General features: G+C 45.5%; 1 protein-coding gene across 1 annotated transcript in view; it reads left to right on the plus strand.

Annotated features, from left to right (window-relative positions):
* DNAH8 (dynein axonemal heavy chain 8) overlaps positions 1 to 17,157 on the plus strand; it is a 9,979,189-nt gene that overhangs the window by 8,813,210 nt on the left and 1,148,822 nt on the right. The window contains exons 75-76 of the mRNA XM_069236651.1: positions 10,892 to 11,144; positions 11,235 to 11,425. Of these exons, the coding sequence (XP_069092752.1) occupies positions 10,892 to 11,144; positions 11,235 to 11,425 (444 nt within the window). The remainder of the gene's footprint in view (positions 1 to 10,891; positions 11,145 to 11,234; positions 11,426 to 17,157) is intronic.

A 17,157-nucleotide genomic window follows, 5' to 3' on the forward strand; every position in this document is an offset into this window, starting at 1 on the left:
ACCATGCGTTTTGCAGATTAAATAATTATCCCTGACATAAGACCAATAAATTGACTTTAAAACATTTTTGTGATGTCTCTCTAGATTGTGGGGATTTTCCCAATTATCACCCAGAGCCAACAAACAAAACCAGTGAGATACATGTCGGATCCAAGGGAGTGTGATGACATTTTGACATTTTAGTAAATCGAGTAATGAGGTCTTGTATATGTCTAATTCAGGAGTAGTCCATATCCTGAGCCAATAAAGAAGAGGTCTTAAAATGACTAATTCAGCTACTTGACTTAAACCCAGGTAAAAAAATAATGGGGACAAGGGTGTGGTGCGTGGACACGCAATCAAGGCCCTTGCGAAATTGTTTTCACCCACTGATATCTTGTTACAATTAGAAAATCCCCATACTTCCGCTCCATACAGAGCTGCTCCTTGCGCCTTGGCTGTATACATTTTAATTGCTGGGGATACAACTTTTGTAAAGGAGCTTTGATAGAAACGCAATATGGATGAAGCTCTATGTTGTAACAACCCTGCACTTTTTGTGATCTGATCTTCCCATGATAATTTACTAGTTAGCCTAACATACAGGTAATCGATGGAGCTGACTTTCTTCAGGGGGACTCCATCAATATAGAAAAGCACCATCAATTTAGTTTTATTAATGTTAACCTCCAACCCATGTTCATTACAGAATAAATTAAATCTGTCAACAAGGGTTTGCAACCCCATTGGTGTCTTTAAAATGAGGAGTGAGTCATCTGCGAAGAGGAGAGTGGGAATTTTTTGTGCATTGAAGGAGGGGGCTTCATTCTGACAAGTGGTCACAGCCTTCACCACCTCATTAATAAATAGGGTAAATAGTAAGGGGGCTAGCACGCAACCTTGGCGAACTGCCCTTCTAATTGGAATCTGTTCAGTCATCTCGCCTTGATTGCCCCACCTCACTTGCGTGTAGGTGTTTTCGTGTAGTCGTTTTAACAAAAGTAGTATATCCCCTGGAACTCCCAATCTGCCCAGCACTTCCCACAGTTTAGCTCTTGGGACCAGCTCAAAGGCAGATCGCAGATCTATAAATACTACATATAAGCGCTGCTTAGCGATAATTACATATTTCCAATACAATATAGCCAACCTGAAGACCTGGTCTACCGTGCTGGTTTCACACGGAATCCTGGCTGAAGTGAAGAGAGAATGTGATGATCATCAACCCAGCTAGTTAGCCTCTGTAAAATCTGTTTAGCAAAGATCTTTTGTAAGTTATCTATAAGGCTAATTGGCCTGTAATTGGCTGGGAGATTTGCATTGCCTTTTTTATAAATTGGTATAATTTCGGCCCCCTTCCATGTGCCTGGGATTCGTCCCCCTGCAGCAATGCTGTTCAAAATAGCATTAATGTACCAGGACCAAATATTTGGTTCAGATCTATAAAGATCTCCAGGGAGCTTATCAGGCCCGGGTGATTTGCCGGGTTTTAAACTATTTATGGCCTCAAGGGTTTCTTCTATGGTAAATATGATACAACCCTTTAAGGCGCAGTGATCCCCCTCTAGAGGGGGTGGGCAAGGGCTCAAATCCGATGGCATTTATGGAGGATGGGCTGCATTGGTATCCGTTAAGACATAAAGACTGGAAAAATACTCTACCCAACTTTCGGGTTGTATGTGGTTAATAGGGCAATTCCTGCCTTCATTTTCTCTTTTAGACAAAAGTTCCCAGAGGTGCCCATTGTTCTTCATTCTAGAGGCATCTAGTAATTCTTGCCACAGTGAATCCTCCCACCGCCTTTTCGCATTGGTTAGGGTTCCTTTGTATGTACACCTGGCTTGTTTGATCTCCCCCTGGGAACTTGACATTACTGCTGCTTTTAGCCCAGACTTTGCCCTGGAGCAGATCTCATCAAACCATCCCTTGCAAACCCTTTTCCCTTTGCAAGGTCTTGGCCGACCCACTTTATAAAAAAAGCCTGTAGTTGTTTAACACTGAGGGATCTAGATTAGATTTTTTTAGCAACGAATTTACAATTGCGTGGTTCCACTGAGATGGCAGGGAACTGCAGGTTAATGATAGACTTAATAAGTTTGCCAAGATAGGAACTTTCGTTGATGCACCCTGAACTAGGACTGAAGGGGGACAGGGTCTGAAGGGGATCCAGATTTGAGAGTACTTAAAAGGTTCATAGTTGCTTCTATGGAAAAAGCTGGGATCCTGGTTAGGCTGGTTTTGTTCGTAGCTCCTTTTCTGATCCCTTCCTGGGGGCTATAGGACAGTCTGGGGAAAGCAGAATATATGTCTGCAATTTTTTTGGGAAAAAAAGAGCCTAGCTTATTGCTGTGTTCAACAGAGACTCAGTTTGAACATGAGGACATACTATTTCTTTCAAGAATGCGAAAGATTTCTTTGGGGGAGTTAGCTGTTTGTTCTATCTTTGTCGCATAGTATTTACTCTGAGCTGCTTTGATTTCAACATAAAATTGCCTAATACCATCCCTATATTCTTTCTGAATTGTCATAGGATTTCCTCCACTTTCTTTCCAGGCGCCTACAATATCTTTTTAGCACTTGAAGCTGGGAGGTAAACCAAGGGGCCCCTTTTTTGTTTCGCCTGCCAGCTGTTCTTGATGTCAATGGAAGAGCGGCGTCAAGGCTGTTGGTTATCCGCTTGTTAAAGGCAGCTGAAGAGTCTGCTATATTTCCTTTAAAAATAGGTATTGAATTGTTTAGGTCCATCCATTCATTGGCATTCAAAGAGTGCCACCGTCTATGAGGATGGTGTCTGGTATGAACAGTCTTCACATGGTTTTTTAGAGTAAGAGTCAACGGAATGAATATATGATCTGACCATGCAAGGGGAACAGGGGGGAGGGCAGTTAACTCAGGGGAATTACTGAAAACCAAGACAGTGGTATACCCTTTATTGTGGGTGGGACCTCTAATCAACTGAATGAGACCTAGAGCTTGCATATCATCCAAGAGGCTTCTAGTGGCATTGTTCAAAGTTTCCCCGTGAATATTAAAATCCCCAAGAATCGTGAAATTGGGTCTGGTGCATATCAGCTCCGCGACCTTCTCAGGAAGGGAGTCGAGGAACCGTTGTGCTGGATCAGGGGGCGATTTATTAATGGGCCTGTCAGGGTGTCTTATTAAGGTGACTGGTTGACACCTGTTCGGTATAAGTCAATAAGAACGCTCAATGAAGGACCACACACCAATTATGAACACAATTTAGCTTTACTAGAATTTCAGGTAAATGTATGCATTTGGCACATCAACATGGTAGAATAAAAATAGCAATGAAGAGCATCTATTTATATATGAGTACACTACAAAGAGCATCTATGTATATATGAGCAAAGAGTTCATTGACAGATATAAGCTTTGATTAACTGTATACCAAAATGTGTCACTTCGATGTTCAGGAAGCAAAATATAAACGAGCTGAATACTTCAGATAAGCTTTGATTAACTGCATACCAAAATGCATGTTTCAATTACTGCAGCAAGCTCACACTACGATGTTCAGGAAGCAAAATATAAACAAGCTGAATACTTTAGATTATAAACGCAGTGCAAGCATAATAATCAATCATAATAATAGAGCAGAGAAATAAAGGCCTATAAATACTACAATTCCCTGGGTGAAACTTAAATTAGTCCACGAAATGCTGGGAAGCCCTCTACCACCCGCTTGGACCTCTCTCCCCCTCGAGCGTCACGGTCTCTGAACAGCAAACCAGGGAAGCAGCACTGTGGGCCTGGCAATGGCAGCTTTCACAACCCCATCTGCGAGCTTCATTTCCCTCACCCGCACTTCAGTGCTTAAATAACTTGAAGCTTGGATTCTATCCCTTTCTGGCATTTCCTAGCTATGTTACCAGCACTTGTCTCTTGGCTGCTCTGCCATTCCCTAGCCATTGTTTTCATTCCATCTTCTCCCTGTACTCTCGTTCTCAAGGTTGAGAAGGAGTCTCCTACACAACCTGTTTCTTACACATGCAGCTGCAAATAAATGTATCTACTGAATGTTGGGAAACAAGCTTGAAAACAACATTGTGAACTTTTCCACGTTGTTCGGGTTTCAGCAGGCATCATGCTCATCTACACTGCTCAAGCTAATTAACCCTTCGCGTCACAATCTCTTCCGCACCTTTTCCTATACTGATTACAGGGTGTACTGAGGGTTAAGATAAATAGAGAAAAGCAGACTTTCACAATCCGGGAGCGAAAGGGGATGGGTGGACACTGTCACTGTGTCCTTAAAAATAACGTCGATTCCCCCTCCTGTCCCCGAGGCTCTATCCAATCTTGATATTAAGTAGTTACTGGGCAGGGCCAGTGCTAAGTCAGGGGCTGACCCCTCATGGAGCCAAGTCTCTGTTAAGAATAGGGCTAAGGGTCTCTGTGTACTCAGGAGCAAATTAATATCTAATTTGTGCGCCCCCAAAGATCTGCAATTAGCCAAGAACAGAGTGCTTACAAATTTATCTTGAGTTAGGAATGTATCACTCCTACTCTCAGAGATTTTCCAAGGAAATGTGTGGCTGTCTGTGGGCAGAGGTACCGCTTCGGTATCTTCCAGTGAATACAGTCCTGTCTCAGAGGCGGCGGGCCTACACGCATGAAGGAACTTGGCATCATACACTATTCTCGTGGGGCCTGATTGGGAATAAATGCTCGCCCCTGGGCCCAGTCTGGCACGGACGGGCATAGACGGGCTTGCCTTGTGCGCACCCATGGGGCACCCATGGCGTGCCCGCTGCGCGCATCCGCTGTGCGTCTGCTGCATCGCGTGTTAAAAATAGCTGAGAGGTCGGATACTAGAATGCCGACCTCCCAAGATGGCAGCAGTGATATGGGCCCCAAACAGGAAGGAGAAATGGTGGCCTAAAAACTGCAATGTCGGTCACTGAACACAGACCGGCGTGGCCGAAAACATTAAAAATCGGGCAGCAGTGTGTGTGCACATCACTACAAGGATACAAATCTAAAATCACGAGCAAGTTTCAGGGAAAGCAGGTACAGGTTAAAACAATGATTTAAGTTATTTTTTTAAAAATCATAGGTACTAGTGTTATGGCATGAATGCACTTACTGCCGTCCCTTCTCAGAATTTGCGTTTAAACCACCTTTCCTGGCAATACACCCTGAGGAAGTGGTTCTTCGCACCAGGGCTTCTTTTCTACCTAAAGTAGTGACACCCTTCCATGTCGGGCAGTCTATCACTTTGCCTACCTTTTATGCACCCCCACATCCCTCACATGAAGAGGAGAGACTCCGTCTGGACCCAAAAAAAGCATTGGCGTTCTACCTTGATCGTACTAAAGACTTGTTGGTGCAAAGAAAGGGAAGGTGGTGCAGAAGATAACCATCTCAAGATGGGTGCTATTATGCATCAAAATGTGCTATGCTTTGGCTAAGAAGAAACCTTTTGAAGATTTGCGTGCTCACTTCATTGGAGTTACTGCTGCTACCACAGAGCTAGGACGGGGCGTTCCAGTCCTGGATATCTGTCAGGCAGCAACATGGGCAGCTCTGCACTCTTCTACCAAACACTACTGCCCGGACAGTCAGGTCTGCAGGGACGGCTACTTTGGCTGTTCGGTTGAGCAGGACTTCTTGGTGTGATCTTGGTTCGCAGCCCACCACCGGGGATGCTATTGCTCGGGTATCTATTCAAAGGTAAGGAATCTGCAACTAGATGTCTCTACCAGATGTACAAGTTACTTACCTTCGGTAACGATATATCTGGTAGAGATATATTCTAGTTGTAGATTCCTTACCGACCCGCCCTACCTCCCTGCACTGCGGACTGATTTCTAGGGATAAGAACTTCTCTTTAAGGGCCCTAGTTTTGGCGCACCATTCTCAGCCTTCTTCATGGCTCTGCGCTACTGGCGTGGAAAGTCGTGAAAAGAAATTGACATCAGCTCACCGGGGTGGTGCCTATATACGACCGCAACGTCATCACGGTGACCACGATACCAACAACGCCCATGGAGTCGACCGACGCCACCTAATAGCGTGCATAGGTACTGCTCGAAGAAGAATCTCCGGATCCAGACTGACGCATGAGGGAATTCAAAGGTAAACAATCTGCAACCAGAATATATCTCTACCAGATATATTGTTAATGAAGATAAGTAACTTGCATGTTAGTGTAGGTGTTTATGGACAATACTACCGCAATGTGGTACTGCAAAAAGCAGGGCGGTGTGGGGTTGTGGACCCTTTGTCAAGAGGCTCTGCTTCTCTGGACATGGCTGGAACATTAGTGCATAACCCTGGTGGTTCAACACCTGGCAGGTTCTCTGAATGCCAGCGCAGACAAACTCAGCCGTCGATGCCTAGCGGATCACAAATGGTATCTCCATCTAGAGGTGGCGCAAGGACTCATTCAGCAGTGGGGAGAGCCTTGGTTAGATCTGTTCGCCTCCGAAGAGAATCCACAATGTCACCAGTATCCAAGGCGGCTATCGCTAAGCAACGCTTTTTGTCACAAGTGGAATTCAGGCTTCCTGTACGCCTTTCCGCCTGTACCACTTCTGCCCAGAGTGCTCAAGAAAATCAAAAACGACCGGGCCCAAGTAATCCTAGTGGATCCGGATTGGGCACGGAGAGTCTGGTATCAAGAGCTTCTGAAAATAAGCATCAATCCTCCAATCAGGTTGCCTCTTCGGCAGGATCTTCAGTCGCAGCAGCAGGGGAATGTTCTCCACCCGAACCTATCAAGTCTGCGACTTCATGCGTGAAGATTGAGCAGCTGCAGTTGATGGTTTATGACCTCCCTCCCGAATTTCTGTAAGGTCATTCTGGCAGCCAGGCGTCCCTCTACCAAGACGGTTTATGCCTGCCGTTGGAAGCGTTTTGTATTATATTGTACAGAAAGGTCTATTGATCCTCTTTCTTCTTCTCTTTCTAATATCCTTCCTTTCATTCTGACACTCGTCCAACAGGGTTCCATCTTAGGGACTCTTAAGGGCTATCTTTCTGCCTTATCGGCTTTTCTTCGACTGCCTGATCAACAATCTTTGTTTAAATCTCTTATTGTACAAAGATTCCTAAAAGGACTTGTACATATGGTTCCACCTACGCCTTTCGTTATGCCCCAGTTGGACCTTAATCTGGTGCTCACATTTCTTATGTGTGCTCCTTTTGAGCCTTTATAGAATTGTTCTCTCCGGCTGCCCACCATCAAAACAGCCTTCTTAGTGGCAAGCACATCTGCCAGGAAGTTAAGTGAGATGCAGGCTTTATCATCAAAACCGCCGTATCGCACGGTATATTGTGATAAGGTGGTTCTCAGAACTCGTGCCTCTTTCCTTCCCAAGGTAGTGACCCCTTTCCATCTGGGACAGAACATCACCCTGCCCACCTTCTTTGCTCCACCGCATCCCTCTAAGGAAGAGGAGCGTCTCCACCGTCTGGATCCAAAAAGAGCGTTGTCTTTCTACCATGACTACACAAAAGAGTTCCGGGTGGATGACCAACTCTTTGTGGGGTATATTGGAGCAAAGAAGAGTCGGGCAGTGCAGAAGCGAACCATTTCACGTTGGGTCGTTCTCTGTATCAAAATCTGCTATGCATTGGCTAAGAAGCAGCCTCCTGAGAGCTTGAGAGCTCACTCTACAAGGGGAAAAACTGCTACCACGGCGTTAGCTCGAGGCGTACATGTCTTAGACATCTGTCAGGCGGCAACATGGGCTTCCTTACACACATTTGCGAAACACTACTGCCTGGATAGCCAAGTGAGGAGAGACGGGCATTTTGCTCGCTCCTAGAGGACTTTCTTGTATAAGATATATGTCCGCAGACCACCACCAGGAGGGTATGGCTTGGGTATCTATTCTAAGGTAAGGAATCTGCCGCTCGAAGTCTCTACTAGATGAACAATTTACTTACCTTCAGTAATTAATTATCTGGTAGAGACTCTATCTAGCTGCAGATTCCTTGCACCCACCCATGCCTCCCCGCTCTGCGGATATATTATATATAATTATATGTATTTTCAGATTTTTACCCTTTTTCAGGGCATGTCATTTTGTACAGACAAACAGAGAAAATTGGTTCTTCCATGACTCTGCGCTTCTGGCGTGGGAAGTTGTGGAAAAGAACTGACGTACGAGTGCCGGGGTGGTGCCTACATAGAAGACCGTGACGTCACAGACAGCTCCAACGACGTTGATGATGCCATGTGGAGCCGGATGATGCACGCGGATCCGAATGACGCCTCCAATGGCGCGCTCAGGGTACTGCTCAGCAGAAAAATTTCAGATTCGAAGCTGATGCCAGGGAATTCTAGGGTAAGGAATCTGCAGCTAGATGGAGTATCTACCAGATAATTTGTTACCGAAGGTAAGTAACTTGTTCAACATGCACAATGCAAAGAAGATATTTAGTCAAAATGTATCACCATGGGGCTCAGTTGCTCCTTCATCTTTCTCTCAGTAGTTTCAAGCCGTAGACCCGAAGATCGGCCGTCAGGAGAAAGAGAGATCTACCCTCACTGTAGATGTCAGGCATTGACGCCTCAGTCCTGACTGAGGTCTCTGAATCTCCCCACCACCAATCCTGGGTCTCTTATATACCTTAAACAAGCCAGAGAGGAGATTTCTAGACAGCCCCGACCCCCTTGCTCCGCAATCGGTTATTCAAAAATGCTGGCTGCTTCAGGTGAGTTTTGAAAGGAACACGTCGGAATAGGCCAATATCCCAAGGTGCCCTCTCTCAAAACAAAACCGTTCTCTGCGGTACCATAAACATCATCCTAGTACATTCTTATCAGCCTAAGCCCTTGGTGAGAGAGAACATGCAGACATGCAGAATAAAAACATGAGCAAAAAGTACATTACATAACATGGGCATGGAAAATACTTGAAGCTTTTTAACATGGCAGTGGCTAATGCTAAAATAAAGTCACTAGGCAAAATTAAGCTGGTGGTGGTCATAATGTGATGGTGTGCTGCTAGGCTAAGTGCAACGTGGAGTCAGTGGTCAAAACACAAATATCATCAATGCGGCAACCCGCTTCCACTTTTGGAAGGGATTAGAGATCCCCTTGCAGGCAGGTGCAGTTAGTGACCGTACCCACCTGCAAGGGGATGTCTGGGAGGGTCCATGGGATCCCCCCCTTTCATTCCTTTGGAGGGCTGCATTTAGAAGGCTTACTGAAAGTATGCCACCTTTTTGTGGCACTTTCAATGCACCTTCTAAAGGCATGTTTGCCTCTGCACCCACGTCAATAATACAGTGCGGGCGCAGAGGCAAATAGATTCTCTCATTTGCATTGGGCCACACCCCCATGCAAATGAGGAATCACCTTCTGATGATATCACTGGTACTATATGTAGGCCAACTCTATTTCTATTACAGAAGAGATCACACAAGCATTTGTGGCCCTTCTGTAATACCAAAGTGTCTGTTGCACCCCCATGGTCACTTGTGTAATACGTCCCTTGATGGCAAATAATTTATTGAATTTTACTCTATTTTTCTAAATTAGCTTGGGATTTTTCTTGTGTTTTGTTTTCACTCTGTTAGTGTGTGTATGCTGCATAAATACTTTACACATTGCCTGTAAGTTAACACTGACTGCCTTTTATGCCAAGCTACCCAGGGTTGAGCACAGGTTCATTTATTTACTTTTTTGTGGTTCACCTTGCAGGGGATAGTGGGGGGGGCTGTTTGGGGGGTGACATCTCACAAATAAATGCATTATTTACATGGTAGTTGGGCCTAGGGGCCCTGAGTAGGGTCTGCTATGTCTGTGGTGGTTTTACTCTTTGTTGTGATTTCACTCAACCTGTTTGTTTTTTGGATCAGAAACATAAATATGTATTGTGCTCAGTTTACCAAGAAAATAGCAAATCAGCACTCAAAGAACTACCTTTTGAATGGATGTGAATGTACTACTTTTTGGAGTTCGCAAACAGTAGCAGCAGGCTTGGAAAGCTGCCCCGGTCTCAGGTTTCCAGGGATACTACTAGCAATCTAACACAAAAAAGGTGGTTCTTGCAAATTGTCTAACTGCTGGCAGTTATTCAGGGCAGCATTCCAGTCCATTATTTTTCACCCACTGTGCCACTCTAGACATAGGGCCTGATTTAGGGTTCGGTAAACAGAGTAAAGACAGACAGGGTAATGGAGGACTTTACGTCAGCCAGCTTGCCTTTATCGTACCCACCAAATTGTGAGATGTCTGCTGGCCCCGTGGACATCTCAAACAGTGCAAGGAACCACCGTCAAAGTTTTGCAGACGGCTCTTTTAAACATGGTGGCTGGCTATCAGACTTTTCCAAAGTTACTTATTTTTCAAAAACAAACAGCTAAAGTGGGTGGAGGCTTGGATGGCTACCTCTGACAGCTCCTACTCTATCGGGCTGATGCAGGACTTTCTGTCAGCGTAAACCTTGTGGTCCACCCAACAGAGCACCCTGTCTGCCGAAGTCTGAATCAGCCCAAGAGGCCCACCTAATACAAACCAGTGCTGGCTCCGCTCCTCCTGGGAACAGTCCAACCTGAACCATGGTCATCTCGCTCATTCACCCTGTGCCCACTGCTTTGTTAGTTGGGAAATTTTAGGTGCACACCCCAACTCTCATTGATTAAACTAATCCTCAGTCGGTGGAAGGGTGAGCGTGGGGGGCTCTTTCAGCCCAAGGCCAATGAATATATGTGAGATATGAGAGACTATGGAGCCTCTCTTCCCATTCTGCAGAGTGGTCCTATCATTTTGCATTGTGCCATTGCCCTCAGGGAAATTCTACTCCATTTGACTGGTATTCGGCGAATGTGTATTTTGCAAGCAATAGGTCTTGCAGACAGCTGCCCTGTTCACGTCGATCTAAAAAAAAAAAAACTGTAATCCATGGTTACGTTTGGGTGTTTTTTTTCTTTTCAGGTTCCTTAGTAGATGATGATTCCTTAATTGGTGTTCTGCAAGTAACAAAAGAAACAGCATCAGATGTCAGTGAAAAGCTATATGTGGCAGCAGAAACTGAGTTGAAGATTAATGCTGCACAAGAAGAATATCGACCAGCCGCCACCAGAGGAAGCATTCTCTACTTCCTGATCACTGAAATGAGCATGGTCAATGTCATGTACCAGACCTCACTGGCGCAATTCTTGAAATTATTCGATCTTTCCATGGCCAGGTAGAACCAATGGACTTTTATTTATTTTAGTCTTTGTTTTTTTTTTTGCTTTAAAGCTCATGTGGTTGTGTTTTTCTTTGTTTGCTCAAGGTCAGAAAAAAGTCCTCTACCTCAGAAGAGAATAGCAAATATAATAGAGTATCTGACATTTGAGGTTTTCCGGTACTCTGTCAGAGGATTGTATGGAAACGATAAATTCCTCTTCACCTTGCTACTGACACTCAAGATTGACCTTCAGAAGGGCTATGTCAAGCACAACGAATTCCAGGTTCTCATTAGAGGTAACATCAAAACACATACTTACTTTCAGAGTTCCAGTTGTGTTATAAAGGTTCGTTGATAGGTGCTCAGAATGAAAGCTGGCGATCTTTGTTGTTTAGACAAACCACAGGAGATGCAGTAATGTTGCCTACTTCACTTGGAAACTTGCCTTCATTTTCTTCATTTATTCTGCTGTTAGCTCTTTCCATTATCTCATGGAACAATCAATGACCATAACAATGATCGCAGCCAGTGATGAACCATTACTTACCGGTATACTTCATTACCTAGACTAAGGTCCTCGTCTCCCTCATTATAATATGAGGCAGTCTGCCTTCTGACAAGCACCGTAACACTCCAGTATTTTTTTTATTTTCACGAAGTTAAGTCCCCTCCCACCCGCCACCTTGCCTGCTAGTAACAGGACCAGATAACCAATAGAAGGGGGTGGGAGGAGACATGACTGGGATGAGGAGGTCATTAATGGGGTTAATGAAGTACCAGTAAGTAATGGTTCATTACCCACTGATAGGACCTCCTTGTCCCATTCATTACAGTATGAGGACTTCACAAGCCCTAAAAAATAAGGTTGACACAGAGACAGCAGGAAAGCCAAGTCTTTAATAAATTAAGCTTATTTAACGCCTTCCTGCACAACACCCACAGCAAAATTATCCACCAAAGCATTCAACAAATCTAGTCGATAGTGTTTAATAAAAGTTTGAGGCGACTGCCAGGTCGCAGCCCTGCAGATCTTTGTACGGAAGCTCCAGCAGCTCAGCCCAGGAAGCTGAAACAGATCTGATAGACCACCCCTGAACCTGAATTGGAGGTTCCAGACCCAAGAATTTATAGGACTGACAAATCACCTGCCTCACCCACCTACTGAGTGTGTGTAGGAAAGTAAAAAATTTCTTGGCATGTTACCCCAAATTTCTACCTGATTGTAACTGTGTTTTGACTGTGTTACTGGGGTCCTGCTAGTCAGGAGCCCAGTGCTTATGGTTTCTGGCCTGCTTGTCAATGTGTTTCACTGTTTTCTAAATTGTCACTGGAGTACTGCTAATCAGAACGCCAGTGCTCATGCTCTCTCTGTTTCTAAATGTATACTTACATACTGGTAACTCAGTATTTCGCTCTAAATTGGCACACTGGACCCCCCTTATAAGTCCCTAGTATATGGTACCTAGATACCCAGTGCATTGGGGTTCCATGTTATCCATATGGGCTGCAGCATTTCTTTTTGCCACCCATAGGGAGCCCAGGCCTCCCTATGGGTGGTATTATACACAAAATATACAGTAGTAACCAAAATCAGGTAAGTAAACAGTCATAAGATAATGCAAACAGTGAAAATTACATTAGATAGCAATGGGCCTAGGGGGAACACAAACCATACACTAAGAAAGTGGAATGCGAAAGTTGGTTTCCCGCCTAGGCAAGTGTAGTGTGTAGAGGGGAGCTGGGAGTGTAAGAAAACACCAATGGTAAGTAATATAACCTACCCCAGAGCCCAGGAAAGCAGGAGTAAATCACAGTAAGTTTCCTAGAACACCCAAGAACAAGTGATAGAAGATGATGCAAGAACCAGAAGATACTGCAAGATACCAATGATGGATTCTTGGACCTGAAGACATGTGGAAGGAGAGGACCAAGTCCAAGAAGCACTGAAGAGTCCAGGGAGAACTGGAGCCCCTGCTAACCCGGATGAAGGTGCAAAAGAAGAACCACCGGTGAAGAAGAACAGTCAGTAATGCACCCAAGAAGACAGATGCGGGTTCCTGGTTGGTACAGATGATGTCCCACGCCGGATGGAAGATTTCAGTCTGGTTTGCGTCGTTGTTAACGGAAAATGGCGCTGCCCGGGACCAGGAGGGTCCTGGTGGTCTCTACCCAGGAGGAGGAGACAGAGGGGGCTCTCAGCAACTCAGACAGCCCTCAGAAGACCAGGCAGTACACACAGGAGTCCCACAGCATGGACACAATGAAGGTACAAATAGAGGCCCATGCAGCACAACACAAAGGATTCCCACGCCCCCAGAGAACCACTCAGGAAGCTGTGGGTCACAGGATGGAGTGCTAGGGACCTAAGCTGTGCGGGGTGCATGAAGAACTTCTTGGAAGGTTGCACACAAGCCTCGGTAACTGCAAGTCACACAGTGCACCGGGGTACTGTCTTGCGTATGGAGGCAAGCTCTTACCGCCACCAAAGTAGAATAGCTGGATGTTGGGACTGTCAGAGTCACTTTAGTCCACCACCTGTGTTGTTGGATCCATGCCTGTCATCTGGAACGGGGAACCATGCCACTGGTCATCGCTATAGAGAGGTGCCTGCTGAAGCAGGGAAGTGACTCCTTCACTTCAAGGGAGATTCCTTTGTTCTTCCGGTGCAGGCAGTCCTCAGAGGATGCACAACTTATAAACAGTTGCAGGCAGGAGCTGAAGATACAATGTTGCAGAAGTGGTCTTTGCTTCTTCGTTGCAGTTTGTAGATTTCCTGGAGGGTCCAGATGCAGTTTTGTGGTTAGAAGGTGAAATTAAGGATGCAGAGGATTTCTGCTGGAGCCTTTCACTCCAAATCTGAGGAAACACCCAGAGGAGAGACCCTAAATAGCCCTGCAAGGGTTTTCTTTTAGCTACATGGGTAAGCACCTATCAGGGGAGGGCTCTGACATCACCTGCTGACACTGGCCACTCAGATGTTCCCAGAGTGCCCCACCACCTCGGAATCCAAGTGGCAAAACCCAGGGACACCCTGGAGAAGCTCTGGGCACCACCCCTGGGGTGTGATGGAGAAGGGAGTGGTCACTCCCCTGTCCGTGGGGTAGCAGCAGCTGGGGCTGCCTGGAAAACCTCAGAAAGCTGGTCTCACAGTACTGGGGCCACTGTGAACCCTCAGAGTGCATTAAATTGTACAACCAATACTAGAATCAATATTGGGGTACAATCCCATGTTGTTAGACACCTTACATGGCCATATTCGGAGTTACCATTGTGCAGCTGCACATAGGTATTGACCTATGTCCAGTGCACGCGTAAAATGGCATCCCCGCACTCACGAAGTCCGGGGAAATGGCCCTGAACGATATGGGGGCACTTCTGCTACTGCAGGGGGCCCTCCCACGGAGGTACTTGGCCCCCAGCCTTCGGGGTTGGAAGGCCTGACATATAGGTGACTTATAGGTGACCTGCTGCAGTGTAAATGGCAGTGAAAGGGTGCGTGCACGATTTCACGCAGGCTGCAATGGCAGTCATGCAGAAACCTTTGCATGGGCTCCCTATCGGTGGCAAAAGTAATGCTGCAGCCCATAGGGATCCCCTGGAACCCTAAAGCCCTGGGTACCTATGTACCATATACTAGTGACTTATAAGGGGTGGCCAGTATGTCAATTTGGGATGAAATACTAGGTTATCAGTATGCAGTGACAAACGTGAGAAGAGAGAGAGCATAAACCCTGGGGTCTTAGTTAGCAGGATTCCAGTGAAAAAGTCAAACTGACATCAGGCAGAAATTAGGGGTAACATGCCAAAAAGAGGGTACTTTCCTACACAACCCAGTTCCCCCAAACGAGGGACAATAAGGCTAACCTTGACCAGATGAGTCTTCATTGTCTAAGTGGAAATATCTGGAGAGTACATCTGCATTGGAGTGGTTACTCCCAGGTATATGTTCTACTGTAAAGTCCATCCCCTTTAGGGAAATTAACCACCTCAACAGTTTAGGGTTTTCAACTTTCATTTGTTTTAACCATAAGAGAGGTTTGTGGTCTGTCTGAACTATGAAGTGAGTCCCAAATAAGTATGTTTTTGGCTTCTTCAGGGCCCAGACCACAGCAAAGGCCTCCCTCTCTATGGCTGACTAACACTTTTCTCTAGAGGTCAACCTTCTAGTAATAAAAGCAACAGGTTGATCCTGGCCCTCTGAATTCAGTTGTGATAGCACTGCCCCAACCCCTACCTCTGAAGCATCTGTCTAGTAAATAAACTTCTTTGAATAGTTTGGGCTTTTTAGGACAGGTGCAGTACACATAGCCTGCTTAAGCTCCTCAAAATCTTTCTGACAGCTAGCTGTCCACAATAGCTTTTTAGGCATCTTTTTAGAAGCGAGGTCATTAAGAGGGGCAACAATGGAGCCATAATTCTTAATAAACCTCCTGTAGTACCCAATGAGACCACAAAAGGTTCTGACCTGGATCTGTGTAGTAGGGGGAGACCAGTCTAAAATAGTCTGGATCTTCCCATGCAGTGGTTCAATCTGTTTGCCACCAACTAGGTGTCACAGGTAAACCACCTTACCCTGCCCTATATGGCACTTTGAAGCCTTGATAGTGAGGCCTGCCTTTTCCAGGGCTTCCAAAACTTCCCATGGGTAGACCAGGTGGTCATCCCAGGTGGAGCTGAATACAGCAATATCATCTAGATATGCTGCACTGAAAGCTTCCAGAACTTGGAGGACTGTATTCACCAGCCTCTGGAAAGTGGCAGGCTGCATTCTTCAAACCAAAGGGCATAACTATAAATTGATAATGCCCTCCAATGGTAGAGAATGCAGTTTTTGGTTTTGCATCTTCTGATAGATTGATCTGCCAATATCCTGCATCAAGTCAAATGTGCTGAGATACTTGGCAGATGCCAGTGTATCTATAAGATCACCTGCCCTGGGTATACGATGAGCATCAGTCTTTGTGACTGTATTGAGCCCTCTATAATCATCACAAAACCTCATTTCCTTTTTACCACTCTGAGAATGAGGCTTGGGTACTAGCACCATTGGGCTGGCCCAGGGGCTATCTGAGTGCTCAGTCACTCCTAAGTGCAACATTTTCTGAACTTCTGATATAATGCAGTCCCTGGCATGGCCAGACTGTCTATACATCTTACTTTTGACAGGTAACATGTCTCCAGTATCTATGGTGTGTTCACACCAAGTGGTCTTTACTCCCCACTTGGTGGTCCATCTCTTATACCCATTAAATTTAGTAGCGCATGGGATTACAGATGAAGGCGGGGATGTCACTTTCATAGTAGAAGCTAATGAAGCGTACCCAACAGAAACATTTTACTCTTGGGTCACCTTTCCGGAGGAAGACAGCAGAACAGTCACATTTCACACATGTAAAATTGCTAATGTACCTCAACGGTACCAAGCATACCAGTATCATGAAATACCACACACTTATCAAGAGCATCAGAACTGGTTTGAAGGCGCCCTACCACATGTACTACAATGAGTGAGATTAGGTCCTTAATGGTGGACCAACGTGGCTCATGTTTACCACATACACACCTCACCAAGGTATACCTAATATGCAAGCAGCAGATAAGATAGTAACACTCTATAGACGGCTTGTTCAGTTCGTAATGAGGACTTTGAACACAACACCAGCGCGTCCAGCACCACCAGCAACTGCTGGATACCAATTGGCTACTGGGATTAACCCACAAACAGTGCATACTATTATGGGTCGAGTACCCACAGAACGGGAGAAAATACCATACTGGATAGCCCAGAAAACAAATCTGCTGGAAACTGTGTTTCCTCATAAGGGACCACAGGAGAAACATAGAATTCTCACAATGTGCTTGCCCTTCGGGATGGTTCGCTCGTTAGATGACTGCGCCACATGGGGTACAGTCTTTGCTGCAGTTTATACCACCACACATGGTACCCCGACACTTGCCAATTTACCAGAAGTGTTAAAACACATAAAGAATGAGCATGGGGCAGCACCTGCCCTAGATTTGGGGATGA

The sequence above is a fragment of the Pleurodeles waltl genome, chromosome 5, assembly GCF_031143425.1.
Source record: "Pleurodeles waltl isolate 20211129_DDA chromosome 5, aPleWal1.hap1.20221129, whole genome shotgun sequence".
Taxonomy (NCBI): domain Eukaryota; kingdom Metazoa; phylum Chordata; class Amphibia; order Caudata; family Salamandridae; genus Pleurodeles; species Pleurodeles waltl.